Source organism: Leptopilina boulardi, unplaced genomic scaffold, assembly GCF_019393585.1.
Source record: "Leptopilina boulardi isolate dan_hultmark-lab unplaced genomic scaffold, ZJU_Lbou_2.1 LbouV2_371, whole genome shotgun sequence".
Taxonomy (NCBI): domain Eukaryota; kingdom Metazoa; phylum Arthropoda; class Insecta; order Hymenoptera; family Figitidae; genus Leptopilina; species Leptopilina boulardi.
This window is the reverse complement of record NW_026137942.1, coordinates 976,332-998,610: the sequence shown is the minus strand read 5'-3', so window position 1 is coordinate 998,610 and position 22,279 is coordinate 976,332. Positions and strand designations below refer to the sequence as shown.

The 22,279-nt window shown below is 26.7% G+C and overlaps 1 protein-coding gene across 5 annotated transcripts in view; it reads right to left on the bottom strand.

Annotated features, from left to right (window-relative positions):
- The window catches only part of LOC127287509 (DNA-directed RNA polymerases I, II, and III subunit RPABC3), a 103,308-nt gene that overhangs the window by 28,914 nt on the left and 52,115 nt on the right, over window positions 1-22,279 (bottom strand). Inside the window, exons 1-2 of one of the 5 annotated variants that reach the window (XM_051314498.1) lie at window positions 17,311-17,911; window positions 6,281-6,364 (exon numbers count right to left, since the gene is read on the bottom strand). In XM_051314498.1, coding sequence (XP_051170455.1) covers window positions 6,281-6,329 — 49 coding nt within the window. In that variant the 5' untranslated portion in view covers window positions 6,330-6,364; window positions 17,311-17,911. Of the gene's footprint in view, window positions 1-6,280; window positions 6,365-6,441; window positions 6,501-8,190; window positions 8,502-17,310; window positions 17,912-22,279 lie in introns of those variants that run through there. The other 4 variants (XM_051314496.1, XM_051314495.1, XM_051314497.1 and 1 more) reach the window with 4 other exon arrangements.

Here is a 22,279-nt window from a genome sequence, read left to right as displayed (position 1 = left end):
GATGTCCTCTTAATTTGAGAGGACTGTCATTTACATAAGATTCTACTCTTATAAGATCTACTCTTAATATTAGAGGATACTTTTAAATCAAGATGAGGAAAATAATCTCTCAAAAAAAGCATTGAAATAATAAAATTGCGATTATCTAATTTGTATCTTTTAGGTTAGATCTCTGAAATTGAATAGAATACGATGATATATTACTATAATTTACAATTGTTTGAATATAAATACATTTTAATCGATTTTAATTCTTGTAAGTGTGAATCAACTAAATCTATTTTTATAACTTTTTCTATGCAAAACATATATAAGTTACTAATTTTAAAATGCACAACCACAAAATTTATAAAATTTTTGTCAAAGAAACATTATGCAAATCATTAATGTAAGACCTAAAAACCTGTAACCTAAAATCTATTTGGATAGAAGAAATATTCACAACTTGTGACATAATTGATATGAAGTAATGCGCATGTGCGAATTCTATAATAGAAAATCCTCTTAGAAATTAGAGAAATACTATTAAACCAAAGAGATTATTCTAAGTTCGTAGAATATTATTGTTAATCTGAAAAGATTATTCTCCTGTTAAACTAATCCTTTTATTACGGTTCTCTTGAAAAGAGAAAAATACTCTCAATTCAAGAGTAATACTTTTGTTTCAAGTATAACATTTAATTTAGAAGAGAAATTTTCCTCTCAAAACAAAAATTTCTTTTTCAGCAGTCAAATTCACCTCGAATTTTTCTAAATGTACAATGTAGATCCTGAAAAAGCGTTACAGGTTGTGCATTAGGTGCTCGAATTGTCTGTCCAAACCGCAATATCTACTTCGAGTTGCGCGGAGGAGTCTACATATAAGCAATAAGGGGACTAGATCTATTTCCCCTCTATGCATCTCGAAGTAGGTATTGCCGTTTAGGACAGACCGTCTAATTTGGTACGATTTCAGATGTGAAACTAAAATTCATATACGGTGTATCTTAATTTCAATTCCTATAAGAGTAATGAATGTTAAACACTTTCAAAATGTATTTGATCAATTTATGCTTATTCTTAGTTGCAAAATAATATTTTAATTAATAAAAAAATACAATTTCTCTGATTTAAATGCGTAATAGGATATTTAGAGATAGCTAACCTAAATTTACCATATACAACTAGGTTAAAATTTGTTGTAGTTAATTTTTATACCGACTTTCGGATGAAAGTTCTACTTTTTTTGTGTATTGACATAAACAAATTAGTTAAAGAAATTTATAGTTAAAAAGACTTGTTTTCAAAATTTTACATATTTTCAAAAGGTAAGTAACTGGATAAAATATCAGTTGAATATTCGCCAATAGGTTAAAAGACAAATTTTAAACTTTAGAATATAAAAAATTAAATGCGAAAAATATATTTATTTATTATATATATATAATTTTTTCAACAAAATTTGACAAAAATCAAATTTTAGTTTATGTAATCATAAAAATCCGTTCTTTTTTAAATTTACCATTTAAAAACACAAAAATGTTAATTAAAAAAAACAGATTTTTGCTTTTAATTTTTGGAAAATGAGGTACCCCGAAGAAATTGTAACAAAAATCGACGAAAGGATGCAATTTGAGGGTTGAAATTATTTCCAGGGTACCATGGTGAATTACTCAGCATACTTTAAACGGCAACACTGATTTCATTAGCTGTGTCGTATTAAAAAGTTTGTGGCAGTTAAATAAATCTCAATCCATTTAGTTTTTTTCATATATATTATTACTATACTTTCAGGGTCAGCAGCTATTTTAAGCTCCACCTGATGATGGTCTTAAGAACAAAAATTATTGCTGTGTGTTATATTAGAAGATAAAACGTTTAACTCTGATAAAAGCAATGTCACACGTAGTGCATACTAAATTACAATGTCAAGGTTGGCGGAGGAAAGATAAAACTCAAGATAAAATAAAACTCTACGAAGAGAAAACCTGCCTTTTATAAATAATAAAATTAAGCAAATCAGATCATTTCAAACGCGGTGAAAATTTATGTTATAAATATTCACCTTTTAAAAAACAATTGTTTATTTTAAATGTTAAATTATTTTATTATCATTTTGTTAAGAAAAGTTGTGAATACTTTTAAACGTCTTACCTACTTAAAAGTCAATATATAATCTGCTATACAATAACTTTACGTTATGTCAGTAATATTCTGATGCAAAATATATAAGCATAATAATTTTTGTCATCAGAGTTACGAGACTTTAGACTGAGCTGACGTAAGTTTTTATTCTTTCCTACTCTTCATAAAATCAATTTGTTTTCAAAAACTTTTCGAGACAACAAGACCGCAACTACTGTATCTTACAGTTAAAGATTTAATTTTTAGCAAAAAATTATGGGTATACATATCATTTTCAAAAAGGTTAAGAACCAATTAGAATAAAAGCAATGTACATCTTTTATAAAAAATAAAGACATGGAGGGTTATGATCGCACACAAAGACGTAAAATTAAATTCATGTCATAATTAAAGAAGGCAGTTTTTCTCTTTAGCAAACCACTTTATTTTCTCAAACGCATTCCTTCTTTTTATCTTCATTCTCAAATAACTTGTGTTTTGCATGCTTCAAGTTCTCGTAAAAATTTATGTATAACATTGCTTTTAACAGTTTTGCAAAGCTAGCAATTATTTTTCTTGAAAATAAAATGACTAAAATGTTTGGCTCCTTATACAACGCACACGAGATTTTAAAAAAGAGTTATCAATGATAATTGTAACAATATTTTTAACTAATTTAATGTAATAGATTGTCAAGTTTAAAGAAAACATACCCAATTTGAATCTGCTTTCAAACAGTAGAGGGTGGTGTTGAATCAGTAAGTACTAACGGTGTAACGGTGTCGCACAAAAGTCGGTCGTGTCACTAGTTTATAATAATATAAAGGAAAGCAGGAAGCGTTTACTCTTATGAAATGTTATGCGAACTTAATTATGTTTTTGACATAATTATGTTTTTCAAAAAGTCATTATTATTCTTGTTAGAAAATAATTTTTAAAAAAAAGTAAAATAAAAAGTCAATAAAAGTTAAAGCAAAAATTTAGTGTGAATTACAAAAAAAAAATAAAAGTTTAAAGCGTTAGAAAATATCAGTCCACCGAACTATAAAAGAACATAATTTAATATCGATCACGAAAATTGATGAAACGATCGAGTTAAACGAACAATAAAAAATAAAAATATAATTTTATAACTAAAACCACGTTTGGAGAAGGTTTCTAAGTGATAATTATAATTCAATACGAAATTATTAAATAAAAAATATAACTAAAAAAATCGTAGATTTTCCTCATTATACATTTATTATAAAAAACAATCAAACAAAAAAGAGGCAGATTTTGAAAAATTAAATATTGAAAATGTAATTATTATTGTTAGTGATTTACTATTAATTATTTTTGATTAATTTTTATTAAATTCAATTACTTTATAGGAAGGAAATTAAAAAGGAATTTAATTAAGATAACCAATTTTTCTGTAAAATGAGTGATTTTTTTAATTGATGATTTTTATTTCAGTTTATTTACTTTATTTATTAACTTTAGTAATCAATTATTTTCTTATTTATATAAATGAATAAATTACAGATATTGAATGTAAATAAATGAATTATCGTAAAAATTTATTTGGATAATTTTCATACTTTGATTGTTATAATTGGAATGCATTTTTTTTTTATAATTATAATTGATGCTTCGTTTTCCTGTCTAATTATTTCATATTTGTTTTTATAGTTTCTAATGAGAATGTGTAATATATGTGTCTAAACGACATATAATAAAATTATATAAATATAAAGAAAGTCCAGGTCTCGGATCGACTTTAAGACGCAAAAAAGACATTTTAGTCGATTTACATTCCAAAAAAAGTCAAAAAAGTGGATTGTTTTTATTTTAATTAAATTTAATTAGTTGAGAAGTATTTTACTTTAAATAACTGCTGTTATTAGAAATTAAATCCATTTACTAATTCCTTAATAAGAATAATTCTATAGGAATATTATTATCAAGAAAATTTATTTCGAATATTTCAGAATCGAAGACGTAAATTTTTTAAAAATTAATCAAAACATATTTCTAAAAAAAAATTCAAGGGATTTTTAATTGAAATTTTTGATGATTTCTGTTGATGAAGAATATATTAGAAATTAGAGACAAAAATTCAATTTTAACAGTTTCTAATTGAAAAATTCTTTCAAATAATTGCATTTTTGAAGAATATTATAAAAATCATTAAATAGAATTGAATTTAGGAAAAATTATAATCGAAATTATTCAATTTCAAAAAGTTTTCGGTGTCAAATTTTAAAAATAATAAATTTTGAAAAGGATTTAAATTACAATTTTTGGTAATTTTATTTAACATTTTTTAAATTCTAAACAATTGTTGAATTTGTAAAGAATTTCATAAAGATTATGAAAAATAATTAATTTAGAAAAAAATTTCAGTTAAAAATTTGTTAAATAATTTAAATAAAGAAAATCTGTTGAAGATCTTCATTGTATACTAAAAAAAGACGTATTTTGTTAAATTTTTTTTTTTAAATATAAAAAAAAGTCGAAAAAGTTGCATCTTATTCAAATAAGTCGAAAAAAAGTCAGAAAAAGTCATACAATCCGAGGCCTAAAAGTCGTTTAAGCTAAAAGAATTGCAGGTTTTTTTTATTCTAATCTTCTGAATAAAATATTACGACTTAAAAACAAAATAAATGTTCCTTTAAATTTTAAATATAAGTAGTTTCTTCTATTGAACGAGCTTTACAAGTGGAAAATTTCCATTGAGAGTTACACTATAAAAAAGCACTGCTTAAAAACCACACATTAAAACGAAAATCATAAAATTTCAGTGATATTATCCAACTGTCAGATGTTAAAAAACCGAAAATAACCGTCCACACTTTTAACTTTTTTTTTATAAAAACGTAAAGATATTAAATTTGCGAATATTCAGATAGCTATATCTATTCTCACTGGAATGGTTGAATTCAAAGCAAATAAAAAGTGGATAAATTTAGAATATTTAGTAAAACGTATATATGACATTTGCAGTATAGAAACTTTTAGTTTTAAAGGAAGCGATTGTATCGAAAATAAGGAACAAGAATGCTTGATTAGAAAAAAGTAGGAAAAGTATGTTTGAAGGACGATGAGAAAGAGCTGCCAAGAGATCGAAGGAGCTAGCGCGCGCGCGGCCGGAATCGACTCTGGTGGCCGACAGCTAGTCGTGCCAGCTTTGACCTTGGCATTGAACTTGATGGCGCAGGGGGAGATGTTCACGGAGAAGGACTGCCCGGCTGGTAGGGGACGGGAGGGACGCCAGTGAGGACGGATAAAGTGAGATAGCATGAAATAAGGAAAGAGTGAGAGAGAGAGCAATGCGCGGGCGCACGAAACAGTAAAGGACGTTGGGGGGGACGGGGGGGATATTGCGTCATTTCGCGCAAGCCTGAGAGAATCGCGCGTCAATACAGCGGCCTAGCCCACCGACTAACCTTCATTATTCGGTTTTGGATAGTGATATGTTCAAGTACAAAAAAAGGGGGTTAGGGAGGTAGTGAGAAATTCGTGAGACGCACGGGTAAAAGGGAGAGGGAGGAATGATATTGCGGTGGGATATAGCACGTGGAACAGGATTAAAAAAAAAGGTGGGGAATCAGATATGAATCTGTAAACACAGGGGCGAATGTTGGGGCACCGATGAGCCCTAGAATCGAACAACTCCCACTGCTATTGGTATTTGGTTCCAGCACACCCACGCATTATTGGAGGACTGTGTTGTTCGGAAGGGGTTGACTGTAGGGAGGTCGAGGGAAATATATAGACTACTTTGCTGCAGAGTGACGTGGCCTTGGTTTCTACTTACTTGTTAATGAAAATTCAATTGGGAGTATTTTGATTAAGGAATTTAAAGAAAAGATAATAGAACCATAATATATAGAAATGTAAAATTACAAAAATAAATAACCGTTCTGATAGAGTCAAAAAAGCAAAACTGTCCTGAATTATTTCTCTGAAGTAATTAATCATCTCGTAATAATATATCTAAATAAATCCTTAAATCTCATAAAAAGCTATTTATGTAACCAAGTTAATTACATTCTTCAGGTCATTATATTTAACAAAATTATTACTGTTGAGTAGAATCTAATGGTTTTTTAGGATCCTTGATTTACCATAATTTTTCTCATTTGCATGAGTAGGATAATTTAAATAATTATTTAAAAATCAAACTACTCACCTAATTCCATAGGATATAGCCAACTGTTGATGTCCAGAATCAGGTCCATTTTGAAGGACTCGGATTCGCAGTGTAGGCGACTTACTATAACAGAAATTAAAAAATTTCATTAATTTTATGAATGTTTATTTAAACAATACAGTGAAATACGCAGTAAGCACATGTGTATACAAACACGTAGCAGTCGCTCGATGATTCATTCAAGTTGACTGACAATATAGAAAAAAATATTTTTGCAAGCGTTCCTCGATGGCGCTGTCTGACGTCATTAACAACCAGCCAATAGCTTCAGTTTGTGATATGAAATTATCATCATTGTGGAACAGAATAGATCTTGGTATCAACATTTTTTCAATAATTTTATTATTTAAAGAAATACAACTTCAGGGTGTCCTAACAAATTTAAGAAAATTAATCCTTTTCTTTCTTATTACAGGACAAAATCGAAAAATTTAACAAAAGAATTTGAGTACAATCAATTTTTTCCTAATTTGCAAAATTTAAGAACACTAAAAACTATTATGATTTTAAAATAAAAAAATTACACAACTTTTACCTAACCGAGATTTTTTCTTTGACATTCTATCTAAATTAATTTTTTTCTCTCTGAAAAATATTTGTGATTTGAAAATATTATTACTTTCAAGAAATATGTTGAATTTAAGTAAAAAACAGTCAATCTAAAGTAAAAAATTTATTTACGACAAAGCTATAAATTATTGAATCTTTTTCAAAAATTGAAGCTTTAAGAAAAAAAAAATAAAAGTTCGGAAAAAGTAATTTTTGATTGAAAAAATTATCTGTTCTCGATGATGTAATGTAAACACGTAACTTAAAGCAGACGGAAATTAGAGGATTGCAATACCAGATGACCTTGACAGTTTGATTGTCAAGATCACAACTCTTATTTGAAACAAAAGCAACACATAAAAATGTACTATTTTACAAATGCAATTTATTAAATACCTATCCCCCAAATAATAATTTTTATTTTATTTAAGCCTTTTTAATTAAATTAACTAAAAAATTTAAATAAGATGAAGTAGAAACATTTTTATTTACAAGACAGATTTTCTATTTATTACACACTAATTTAAAAGTATCAAATTGATATAAAAAATTTGGATTAATTTGATATTTTCGGTATCAATTTGATACTTTTAAGTTATTATGTGGCTATTATATCATCATTGATAAAATAAAACATTTTGCAAATTCATTGTTTTTTATTACTTAATTTATTAAAATTACTTAATAGAATCTAAATATTATTCTTTACAATATTTATTTTGATTTAAATTGCATTCACATCCTTTTAGCAACGATGACTCATTATTAATGAATTAAGGTTACTTTAAAAAAAAAACTATTCAAACAACGTACAACAACATTAACTTCATTTTCTTACCAAGAGTTCTAAAATAGGTCAACCGTAAAAGCACATCTCCTTAATCAATTTTTTTAAAAATGTAACTTTCAATTTCAACTATTTAAATCAAATGAAAATGGATTTTTTTTACATAAATATTATATGAAGATACATAATATATTTTGCAAGTTATTCTCATTAAGTTATAAGTTAATTTATATTTTTTATAATAGCCTATTATATTTCAATATAATAGCCAATCAGATAAACATAAAAAGAATGAAACTAGTAGAAAGATTAGTTCCATTAAAATTTCTACGAATAGAAAGAAAAGTTAAGAAATTTTGCAAAAAAAAAAGATTAGAATATAAAATTTTTTCATGTAGGATTTTCTCAAAAATAAAAAATTTATAAATATATCAACATTATTTAGAATTTCAATATTTTTTAAATTCCTAAAAAAATGTGAACTTTTATTTTCTTAAAAATAAAATAGAAATCGTAAAATTCAGAAATAATTCAATAATTCTGAATTACTCACAATATTGGATGATAAGGATGTATCTCCATCATCTTGACATTTCAGTCGAACGTCAAGGTCAAATCGAAATAATCTTCACCTCCAAAAACATTTTTGTTGAAACAACTTTCGGGATGAAGACATTTAACTTTAATTTTTTTTAGTGAAAATAATAATTAAAATTTGTTGATGAAAATTTGTGCTTTTTAAAAGACTAAAAGGGAATGTTCTAGTAGAACAGCTGGCTTTGCAGAACCAATATTCGAGGTTTGATAATGGCGCGGCCTTTACGCTCGGGTGGTAGGTAGTTGGAGTCCTCGAAGCGAAAGCACAGAACCTGGTCCCTTTCTCGAACTCCCAATACCCCCACCACCAATGATAAAATAACTACCCCTCATTGGAGAGTACGGCTACGGTAACGATGCGCATGAGAGGGCCGCTAATGCATTTACCCCCTCCTTCATTGAGGGTGGCACAGTGGAGCCGCAATTGTCCGCTTTCTCACTCTCACTCTCCTTAACTCTTTTTTCCTTTTTTTCTACCCTATCTCCGTTTTGCATTATTTCCCTCTTGCATCTATCACAATATCTGTATTTTGAGGCATTATTATTGAATTTCCCAAAGCAAAAAAAAAAACAACAATCCTGCCCAATTATAGAATACAATTGGGTTTGTTTTCGTGCACTTCTCTTAACAGGATATGACGCAAATTATGAGGTGTTAAAATGCCTAACAGATACCATAAAAGATTAAAATAATCAACTTTTGGAATTAAATTCGTTTTTGAATTTCGTAAATACAAACGTTTTTAGATTCAATTTTCGAAGGTCTTCATTTTTGGATATAATCGAAAAAAATATTCTGAAAGAATATATACTTGCGATCTATTTTACAATATTTTATATTTAAATTCAGTATGTAATATTCTATTTTTAAGAATTTAAGTATAAAATATTGAAAAATAGGTCCCAAGTATATATTCTTTCAAAATGTTTTTTTTTCGTGTTGATGTCAGTTTTTAGGGGAACGAAAACAAACCTATTTAAAAAAAAAGTTCATAAGCGGTTTTTAATAAATTAAAATATTTGCTTCACTTTAAAACAAATTACAATTTTATTTGGATTTTTTCTTACAAAATCTGTAAATTTAAAAACTAAAATACTAGGAAAATCGGAAATGGACGGATTACACACTATGTTAATTAATTACTTTCGGCCCATTTACATTCACTGTTTTGTCTAAGAAAAATCCGATCTTTCTTTTCGAACTGTTAAAAAAATTTCTAAATTCCAGTGAAGAATTTTTTATTAATTAAATTTTTTTTTATTAAATAAAACAAAATATTTAAAAAAAAAAACTCGCAAAACCACTTATGAAGTTTCTTAATCGAATTCTTAATCGACAAACGTTCGAAAATTGTATGTTCAAGTTTATAACTTAAAATAATAAGTGAGTATATGCAAACAATAAACAGAAATATACGACTTTTATGAAAACATGTCTATTGGTCGAAAAGAACCTTTTTGTATTGTCACTTGTTTATAGTTATTGCCTTATCTACTCATAACATAAGAACAGATAAAAGCACAAATGGAAATCGATTTCCTTGCGTGCACATTCTTATTTAAATAAACTAGAAACATAGCTAACTACCTATTGTTTTTTAAAATTCATTTACAAAATTCTTGATAATATTATTTTGCTGCGAGAAGGGTGCTTCATTCTGATATTAAAGAAAAGGTTCAGAATTACTGGTAAAAAAAATTCCAAGAGATTATAACCAGAAACGTTTTTTTAGAAATTAAAGTTTAGAAAAGAAAACAATCATGACTTGACGAAACTTTAACCTTTTATTTGATCTACAATCGTGTAATGATGACTTTAGAGGAAAAAATTGAATTTTTGAGGTCAGACCTAAACATGACCAACTGTCACGCACTTGTACTTTTTATTATCATGTTACATAAATTATACATTATTACATTTGGTAATTATTCAACAAACTTGATAATGTTTTATTGTTGGGGAAAAAGAACCTAGTCATAAAAATGAAAAAGCAAAGAGATGAACATGGAATGTGAAAAATAAGATTTGTCAAATAGCAAGCATTCAGTGGTTGAATCAAGTGAAACGTAGTGGAGTTTGCGCGTTGACGTTTGAACTGCGCGCTGATGTTATCCACTATCGACCAGGTTTCTAGCGCTATAAATACTGGGCACCGGGGTCTAGATATCCCCACTTCAAGCTGACAACCTTAAACCTTAACCCCCTCCACAACAACTACTGCTTTCATGCTGGCAAACGTGAGCACAACCACCACCCCATTCCCAACTGCCGCAAGGGGTAGAAAACCTTGACCTTCAAAGATGTGAACGAGCATCACCACCCCCAACTAGTGACACTCCCTTCCTTCATTCCCTCCCTACCTTGCCACGCGCTGCCCCTAAAACGACATTCGTGAGTTAAAAGACTATTGTTTGCTTTTTCTTAACTTTTACTCTTTCACATATTCACTTAAATATATTCCCTAAATTCAGTATTTTTATCAATATTTTGTCATTCAATGTTAAATTACATTTGTTTTATGAATTAGTTGAATTATATAAAAGCCTATATTACCCTACCAGAAATTACTAATACCAGTACTGCCCCAGTAGTCGATCTATAAAATAATTATTTATATACACATGTTTGGTCTAGGTAATCTAAAAACAATATAAATGCTCAACGCTGTTTTTAACAAATGAAATGCATTTTCAGTTACAAATGCTTTTTTTAAGAAAGGCAGTTTTCCAGATATTTAATATTTAATTAATACAGGCCTCGGATCGACTTTAAAGCGCAAAAAAGTCGTTTTAGTCGATTTACAGGGGCGCATGAATATCCCATAACAATCATAAGCTAACATTTTTCGAATTAGCATTTGAGTTACTTTCTTTGTAAACGAAATTTTATTTAACATAATTTTAAGATAATTTTTCTTTTCAAAAATTTTATGTTATCCAACTTTTTATTTTAAAGAATTATAATTTAATTCAATTTTAATTTATCAAAATTCTTATTCAACAGAATTTTAGTGATTCGAATTGTTTAATGTCAGAAATTTTGAATTATTGAATCTCCATGTGTCAGAATTTTCATTTATACGAATTGTTATTTGATAGAATTCCTAAAACAGAGAATTTTTATTTGACAGAAATTACAAATGGCCGAACAAACAAACGTTGGAAACATTTCGTTGCAGTTTTTAAAATAGACCAATAAAAATTTTCTAAATCATTTTTGATTAGTCTATTTTATAAACTGCGCCGAAATCTTTCTGACGTTTATTTCTTCGGCCATTTGCAATTCTTGTCAAATGAAAATTCACTGTTTTCGGAATTCTATCAAATAACAATTCGTGTAAATAAAAATTCTTACACATGGAGATTCGATAGTTTAAAAATTCTGAAATTCTTACAAATGAAAGTTCTAGGTAATGATTTTTATGGAATATTCATGCACCCCGATTTACATTCCACACTGAAAAAAATGTTATTCAATTCAAATAATCGGTTACTTGACTATTATCAAATAAATATTTATTTGTATTAAATAATTATTATTTGACTCAATTAAATAATATTTGTTTCAAATACAGAAATTATATTTGTTCAAATAAAAGTTAATTATGGTTCAAGTAAATATTTTGTTTGATAATAGTCAAGTAATCGATTATTTATGAATCAAATACATTTTTTTCAGTATTAAAAAAGTCGATTTTTTATCTTAACACAATTTAATTATATTCTCTAATATTTTATTATATTTAACATTTTACTTTAAATAACTAATGTTATTGGATATTAAATTAAATTTATTAATTCCTTCATTGAAAAAATTTTAATGCAGCAGTTATACTTAATACATATACTTAATATTTACCATGAGTTTTTACATGAGTGAAGTTAAATCAATACAGAAATTTTTCGATTCGAACAGCTGTTGCACCAAAATTTTTTTAGTGCTAATAAGAATATAATTCTATGAAAATATCACAAGAAAATTTATTTCCAATATTTCATAATCGAACTAAGACACATTTTCAAAATTTTAATCAAATGGACAAACTTCTGAAAAAAATTCTTAAAGTTACATTTAAAATATTTTTAGAAGTCTGATTTAAGCAATTTATTCAAATTTCAAATTTTGGCATAGTTTTTATTTTAATTTTGGATAATAATTAAGTTTTGCAGACTTTTGAATTAAATTTTTTTTAAATAATTGAATTGCAGAAGATGTAAAATAAATTTTCAGCATATTTAAATTGCTTTAGTTTTTTTTTTAAATTTTGAAAATTCAATTTTAGATTTATTCATTTAAACTTTTTTAAATAATTGAATTTTTAAAAAACTATTAAAATTATTAAAAGTAATTGAATTTTGGAAGAGTCACAATTGAAATTTTTAAAAATAATTATTGAATTTCAAAAGATTTTTTAAAAATTTAAAGCAATAATAAAATTTTAGAGAATTGACAATAATTGATCAAATAATTTTAGATATTTTTTAAAAGTAATTGGATTTTCAGATTTACAATTAAGAGTGTTGAAATTGAACTTCAAACTAATTTTAATTGAAATTTTTGATGATTTCTGTTGAAGAATTTATTAGAAGTTACAATAAAAAATTAGACTGGAAAATTTTTTAATTAAAAAAGGTTTCCCGATAATTGAATTTTCAAAGAATATTATAAAAATATTTTTAAAAAATAATTGAATTTTAAGTTATTTTGAATACTTTGAATTCTTGGTAATTTTATTTGCTGATTTTTTTTTAATTCTAAAAAATAATATTTTATAAAATTTTGAATAGAAAAATACTTTAAGATAATTGAATTTGTGAAGAGTTTCTTTAATATATTATTGAAAATATTTAATTTAGAGAAGAATTTTAGTTGAAAATTTGTTAAATAATAATTGAAGATCTGCAATGTATAGTAAAAAGAAACGCATTTTGTTTAAAAATTTTGTAAAAAATGTAAAAGTCGTAAAATCCGAAGCCTGTTAATAAGTACTTATGAAAAGTAAATTTTTGAAGTTTATGAAAAAACACACATGTTAAATATTCAAAATGCCAATACAATCACGTTTGTATTTGTCATAAAACATTCTAGACAATTAACCAGAAATTATTATTTTAAGCAAATAGTATTGTGAGCACTATCTACAATCTGCTTATTTTATTCGGTAATAAATGCACTTAATGCATAACATTAAGTCAGTAATTAGTGTGTTACTTTAAAAATTAGTTGACATAATAATTCTCACTAAAAAGTAGATTATTTCAGACGTTGAATTTTATTGATTTCCTCGATATCTATATAGCTACATTTATAAAATCAAGAATTGACGGAGTTAGTTCCGTCATTTATGAATATTGCCTTGCAGATCTGGCAACACTGTTTTTCGCGTATGAAACATGAGAGGTGTTTCAAGGCATTGCGCAACTTAATCGCACGCGCGTCTTCTAACTAAAGAATCAGCTGCTCTCAAGGTCAACCACTTTAAAAGGGAATTTAACAATTAGCAGTTTTAAATAATACTTTTTACATACCCTACTTATCCCCTATCAACAGTCTTCATTTTTTTACACATACATCAATTTTATTCTGCTTCCATAAGGAGCCACCCTTTCTGTTAATTTGCATTCTATATAACGAGTCTATTATTTTTTAGTCCTATGTTAACATCCTAAAAAGTTTACGAATGTAATAGAATTATATTAAATTTGTTAATTTTGCAATCACATTTTTTGCAAAAGTTTCTAAATATTTTAAACCACACCCATAATGATATAGATATTTACCAACCTTATATACTAAACTATGACCTTCATACCCGGCAGCTTAAAAATATATGTTAAAAAGTGATATAGAGACAAAAATGTTTCGCATAAAGAGAAAATGTTTAGAGGGTAACGCTTTTGATAAAAAGTTATTTTTAAATTATTAAATATACTATATGGTCGATTCCATGTAAAGTTTGTAGTCGACATTTACGGAGTTGCAAAAATTTTTTTTTTCAAAAGTAGACCTATTTTCAATGACAAAAAAAGTTATTTTATTATTTTTCTATATTTATATTTTGTTATTATTTTATTAATATTTTATACAGTCTGTTGATATTATATCTAGGCTTTAAGGACCCGAAAGAGAAGAATAACCAAAATTTCGATAATTTCGATTAATACTGCATTACTTTCTATAACGAGGTAAATAGTTAACATTCAATTAATATTATACTTTAAAATGGATAATATCACACTCATATTTAAAATATTTTCTTAAAAACTAAAACAGAATATATTTAATAAAATTATTGTTAAAAAACTGTATATATATATATATACAATAAGAATAAATAAAAATCGCTACCAAGTTGAAGTGTAAATTTTTGTGTTTATTTCACAAACACTGCTAATGGAGATTTTATTTATTTGTGAAGCAAAAGTTTCATGATATCAAGTTACAGAGATAAATCTAATTAAAAAAGTTAAGTCGCTTAATTAAAAAGTAAATAAATCAATGCAGTTTTAAAACATATGTAACGTAATTATGATATATTAGAGTTTAAAGAATAAATAAAAATTAAAACTATTACAAATGTGACTCTTTTTAAATATTTATTCCACAAATCAACATGCGCACGTTCTTTTGTGCTAGCGGTGGAATTCAAAAGATTACGTATACGTAATAATCAATACGTATGCGTATTATTTTGTTCTAAAGACATTAGAAGTGTATGCAGAAAACGCGTTTGTGAAATAAACATAACAAATTTTGAATTTTTAAAATGTTAATAACTTTTTAATGTAAGGTCGTATAAGGTTCAAATATAGGTCAATCAAAATATACTCCATAAGCTGATAATGATAGTTTTAAGACTACAGAAAAATTTTTAAATAAAAAATTTAACAAGTCATTTAAAAATTTTTTTTCCAGAATTATTTAAACATTAATAATTCTGGAAAATATGATTAAAATATTCGTTAGTAGGTCAAAAGATACATCTGAAAAAAACTATACAAAATGAAAAAAATATTGTAGGTATCACAACATTTTTTAAAAGATATGGGTAAAAAACATTTTTTTTAAAAATATATTCATGGGACTTGAGGTATGTAAATAAGATATATGAAAAAGTCAAATTTTAAATTTTCTGCTATTGCAATGCTTTTTCCACGAGAAAACAATATCAGATCTTAATTAAATGTATAAATATGAGAACTTTTTGAATAATGCATATTTTAAGTTAATTTTTGTATTTCCTCTTGATTATTATGTATGTTATTATAATTCAACAATCCAACGATGAAATTTGCAACAATAAAACTAGGAATATTCAGTAAAGTCAAGTTTTTGTTTTATTCTAAAATTTTTCAATTTTAATTTTTTTCGATTTTTTAATTTTAAAGTTTTATAATGTTCAGAAAAAGATTCTAGAAAATTTCAAATTAAAAATCCTATGTTTATGTGGATATATAATGAATTAGTAACACACCCTTGTGATCGCTATGGGATATTTTTAAAAAAAAGTATTGCGCAGCCGTAACTTTTATATAAATCTAATGCGCATCATTTAAAGTTGAAAATCGTAATAAAATTTTCCATCAAGTTTCGCGTCAAAATGATTTATCACTCATCTAAGAACCAATCGTACTTAAGGGTGCTTAATTTCAACGATCTTATGTGAAAGATTTTGTTAACAAAAACAAATCAACGTAATTGAATATTATTATTATAAGAAAAATATTTCCACCACACAACTAATAGAATCACTCTTCAAAACATGTTACAAATGATTGTATTATATATATTTATTGATTAAAGAAAAAAAAATAAAAAAAAACCTGGCCAGAAACTTATGCTTTAAGACAGGAAATTATTATTTTTTAATTTTTTAATGGAACGGAACTCCTGCAAAACAATAATTTCGAGTGTCAATAAATTCCAAAAAGGAGTCATATTTAAATTGTTAATGTTGAAAAATGAGCTAATTTTTATAAGTTTATTCATTTTGAAAAATGTTTTAAAAATTAATTTTACGGTTAAAAACATTCAAAATGGTGGAAGCAATATGTTTGATGAATTTTTAACATTTCATCAGATTCACCTGCAACTTATTTACCTACTCATGGGATTTCGACGTAGTTATAATTACGAATTTTACATTAGATTTTCGAAACTCAAAATGGCAAATTCTGATTATTTTAAAAATTCATATTTACTTGAAAGTCGTCGAAATTCCACGAGTAACAAGTTTTTATTTAAAAACAAGCCGCCATATTAGATTCGCCAGTTTGATTTTTTGACAAGTGACACCGGATTCGTAATCATCGATCACAAAAATACCTAAAATGGTATGTATGTTAAAGAAAACAGTTGCACTAAAAAATCATATCTGAAAAAATTAATAACAGCTATCGTTCAATAAAATATCATTATTTTCAAGAAAACCGTTTAATAAATTGTGATTTTGATTGCAAATTAAATTTATTTTTACAAAGGTTATACGAAAATTAAAATAAGTTTAAAATAACGCAACAAAGAAATTAAATTACAGAAATTACAAACTAGAATACGAAAAAATATTCACATGTGAATATATATTTTACTTCAACTTATAAAAACATTGATGTATCACGAAAATAATTGAAATAATTTGTACATTAGGGGCCATCCATATATTACGTAACGTTTCAGTGTTATTTCAATGTTAAGAGCGTTATCATGTGACACTTAATCAGAAATATAGAGTATACTTATCTTTAAAAGAATTATTAGGATGCAATTACTTAATAAGATTTAAAAGAATTTATGACAAAAATTACCCGTAATCAAGATCAAATTCTAATACTAAAAATAATCTAAAGTTGAATTTTTAAAAATAAAAGTATAACAAAATTTTTCACATTCACTGAAAAAAAAGTTTATAAGCAAAAACACGTGGCATTTATAAACGTTTCATAACGAATTAGAATCTCACAATTTTTTAATTAAAGAATACTGGACTCAAACTAAGAAATATTTTTTTAAACTTACAAATTAAAATGGTATGTAACCAAAGGAAATTTAAGAAAATAAACTTTTTAAAGTCTATACCTTTCAGAAAGTTTCTTTGGATGCGTAGAGCATTGGTACAGCGTTGCGCCTGCCGACTGCATCACGTTGCAATTTCTGTCTCGGTGTGAATTTATCAGAAATGAATGTTTTTCAAAAATTTGAAAGAACCTTATACGCAATCCACTGGACACGCGAGAATAAACTGGAAAATTCGTGATGATACACGAGCTTAGTAAAATGAAACTTGTCTTGAAATCGTATAAAACGCGCAAATGGATTCGCGCAGCAGCGCCGACGCAGAAAGAAAAAAATTGAAGCCGGTAAAACCTTCTGACGTGCCGACTTGAAACAAAAATCACTGTTGTTAGATTCGCATCATATTTCAATTTCCACATGAGTATGTTAAGCAGATGTTGAAAAGATGTCACATTAAAGGCACACTATTTGCATTGTCGATAACATTACAGATTTGTTTGAAAATGTTATTCGTTTAATAAATTTCAAGTGAAATAAATTTATACTTGAAATTGGAAAAATCGTAAGAAAGGTCTAGAGCACGACCATGGAAATTTATTGATATATTGAGGCACTAACATATACGTATGTACTCATCAGCTGCCTTGGCACTGACACTGAACCTCACGCCTGGTAACACGGTCTTGAAACTGTTCAGTAGAAACAGCCGGCTTCGCTATATTCCGTCCCACCAAGTACCAGCAGAACGCGCAAATCTTGCCCTCCAACCCGCTTACACACTTTTCGATTCCCTTCCTTTTCCTCAACTCATTCTTCTACTTCTTCGCAGTCTGTAAAACTTATCGAAATAACTTTCTGTCATGTGCGATACTACTATGAATTTAAATATGTCAAATTGCATTTAGTCAAATATCAAACAGGACACATGATGAAGTTTTAAAAATCAATTGTTAGAATTTTTATTTAATAGAATTTCATTTGATATAATTATTTTTGAGCCGAAATTTTATGGGGCGGTTCAGAAACTACACATTCAAATTCTACAATGTTAAACCCACACGAGAAATTCTACATAGTTAAATTGCATACCGTTAAACTCCACAAAAATTTATTTTATAATAAATAATTAATTGTATTAAATTCTACACAGTTCAATTCCACATTGATAAACTCTACACAAAATTATTTTGTAATGAAAATTTAAACTTGTTAAATTCAACACAGTTAAATTTCCCACCATTAAACTCTTCATAAAATAATTTTATAATAGAAAATAAAATTTCTTAAACTAGTTTAAGATATACAGTTTAACTTCCCCCTTGTTAAAGTCTTCACATTTTATTTTTTAAATTCTACACAATTAAAATGTAGTATGTTAAACTTTATACAAATTTTTTTCGTAACAAATAATTACTTTTATGGGACGCATGAATATGTTTTATGAAATATGAATATTTCATTTGTCATAATTATTTTTGAGCCCAATTTTTATTTGTTCGAATTAGTATTTGATAGAATTTCCATATAACAGATTTTTCATAATACCGAATTTTTACTTAACCGTAAAATCATTTAACAGAATTTCTAATTGATAGAATTTTCAATTGTCCGAAATTGCAAATGGCCGAACAAACAATCTACAGAAAGATTTCGGCACTATTTTTAAAATCAACCAATCAAAAATTATCTAGAAAATTGTGATTAGTTGATTTTAAAAATCGCGCCGAAATCTTTCTGTCGATTACCCAAATAGCACTTAATATTCGTACAATATGTTGCTGCAATATTGTCGTGCAATGTTGCCAATATTGCAGTGTAATGTTACTGCAATATTGAAGCAATCTTTAAGTGTCCTGTTTGCTGCAATATTTAAGGAACATTGCATAATATTGCAGTAATATTTCTGCAGTATTAAAATAATGTTTTATGCCTTTGAATCGAAGTTGAAAATAAATTTTTAATTACAATCCAATAAGTAATATTTTGAAATACCTACATTTAAAGTAATGTGAAAAATAAAAAGCTGTTTACTTGCAAAAAAATTAATTTTTTATTGATTGGTGATTCTAATAGAAAAAAGTTTTCTCTATCAGAATCACCAATCAATAAAAAATCGATTTTTTCGCACGTAAGCTCCCTTTTCACTGTCCAGGTCACATATATAAAAATAAAAAAAATCGGACAAGTGCGAGTTACACTCGCACTGAAATCGAGGGTTCCGTACTCGAAGCGAACTTATTTGGTATAAAAACAAATGTTTAAAAAATATGTGTTGTATGACAACTAATATAAGTGATACAAAAAGGAACAATTTTGTAAAATTCAAGAAAATTGTTCCTCTTCGTATCACTTATATTAGTTGTCATACAACACATATTTTTTAAACATTTGTTTTTATACCAAATAAGTTCGCTTCGAGTACGGAACCCTCGATTTCAGTGCGAGTGTAACTCGCACTTGTCCGATTTTATTTTTTAAAAAATATTTTACTAAAAAAATATAAGAAGCATAATTTTATTTCAACTCGCAATATATTTATTGTATTTACATTTTAAAAATATATTGAATATTAAATTTTATCTTTCTAAGTCAAAAAGAGATAAAACTTAAGATATTGATATAAGGCTAGTAGCTGCTTGTCAAGGAAAAATCGAAAGTTATCTAAAAAATAAAATTTGTTTATTAATTCCAGAAAAATCAACTCCAATCATCCTCGCTATATTTTTTTTGTAATCTACACGTAAAAATACGTCAAAATATATAAATTTGAATCACTGTAGAAAAACTTTTTTCGTTTTTTGCGGAAAAATACATTTTTTTCTGAAATTTATCATTTTTCTTCAAAAATTTGATAAAAATTGATCAACTCCAATCGCGCTTACATTTTTTCCCTGTATTTTTCACGCAAAAATTGAGTTTTACAGCAAGTATGAACAGTCTGGATTGAATATTGTGTGCGCTAGGGAGAATAAATCATTTTTTTCGAAATTTTTGATTTTTCCTTGACAACGCTATGTAATTTGATCCGAATCAAGTTCGCTATAATTTTCCTGTAATTTCCACGTAAAAATACGTAAGTGTGTCAAATTTGAGCTCTTTATGTCAAAAGATGTGGCCGCTAGGGGGGGGGGTACATAGTCATTTTTAGGCATTTTTCGTAAAAATTCATGGTTTTTCCTTGACAACGCTATGTTAATCAATTCCAATCAAGTTCGCTATAATTTTCCTGTAATCTACACGCGAAAATACATATGTGTACTAATTTTCAGCCCTCCAGATAAATTTATGTGGCCGCTAGGGGGGGGGGGGGGGTACACGATTTCAAAAAAACCGATATTAATAGGGTTCCGAACCGAGTACGGAACCCTAAAAACAATTATAATTTTTTAATTTCTAACTTCACATTCAATCAACTTACTTTTCTGGAACCTAACATTAGGAAGAAAATTTTTAAAAAACAAATTGAAGGGACCGGAGTGGGAGACCTAACCAACTAATCTAAACAACGAACTTTTGAAGATAAAGAGTGTCTCTTCTGTATGAATTAAATTTATTTTTGATAATGTTAAATTTAATACTTTTTTTTTTAAAGAAAAAATGATATTTTTTTTGGCCAAAATTAAATTTTTTTAAAAGTCATGTAAAATTTTCACTTTCTTTTTAAATTTTTTAATTCATACAGAAGGCAATAATGTATAATTGAAGAAAAAAAATCTGTTTTTTTGTGTTAAATAAGAATTGTGGACCCTAGGTTGAACGCAATAAGAAAATTCCCACACAGCACATAAAATTTCCTGAATTTGTCCTGAATATTAATATTTGTGAAAAATAAAAAAAATGAATTTCAGAAATAAATTGCAGTAGTGATTGTGAAAATATGTGACAAAATTTGTGTATTTAGTGAAATAGTGACAATTTATTTATTATAAAGAAATTATTACACGTAAGATGCAACAAGCGAAACATGATTAATATATATGAACAGTAAGTATAAAAATAGAATACTTAAAATAAATAAGATCCGCTCAGGTACGCAAGGATATACTATAAAAGTCAATTTGTTACAAATTTTACTTGACTGGACTTTCAATATTCGTAACTTTTTAATTGAATTCTTAATTTACTGCATAATTATAATTGAACAAAAAATTTTTTTCGCAGAATTGTCATTTGATAACATTTCTATTTTTCAGAGTATTCAAATGTTTAAAATTTAATTTGTCTAAAATTGCAAATGACAAAAAGTACATATGAACCGATCGCCGGAAAGACGGCATACGTCGATTTAAGACATTTTGAGATATGTTAAATTTAAGATTCACTTGTAAGTTATAATTTAAGGCATTATTATCGAAAAATTTTTTCATTTACAAAGGTTTACTATCGGTCAACTAATTTTGTCACATATTTTCACAATCACTACCGCAATTTATTTCTGAAATTCATTTTTTTTATTTTTCACAAATATATCCGGATGATATTGCCTAAATATGTATTTTTAACAATTTAGAAATATTTCATTTCGATATTTCTAGAATTTTAATGAATAATCTTTTCAAAATATTTCACTTAAAAATTTGTAACATATTTCATTTTTTTATTTTGCAAATATTAAAAAATAATATGTCAGTAATTTTTCATCCTCACATTTCCTCAACATTTCGCTGAAATTTTTCGTACAATCGGAACTGCAATATTTCTTATAGGCGGACATTTCATTGTTGCATCAAAATTTCATGGACCTTTCATTGAAATATTTCGAATCTTTCAATGAAATATTCAAGACAAATTCAGGAAATTTTATGTGCTGTGTGGGTTGCAGCAGTAAGGCGTTATATATATGACGTTTATTTAATTATTAAATTTTATTTTTTTTAATGAAAAAATTGTATTTCAAAGGTTAAATATATAAGAAAACATCCATTAAATCTTACATCGATTTATTTAAACGTGTTTGAATAAATGCGTATACGCATTTTTTGATCTTCTAAAGTAGGCGCCACACTTAATCCTTTCAGCGCCCCCGTGCAAA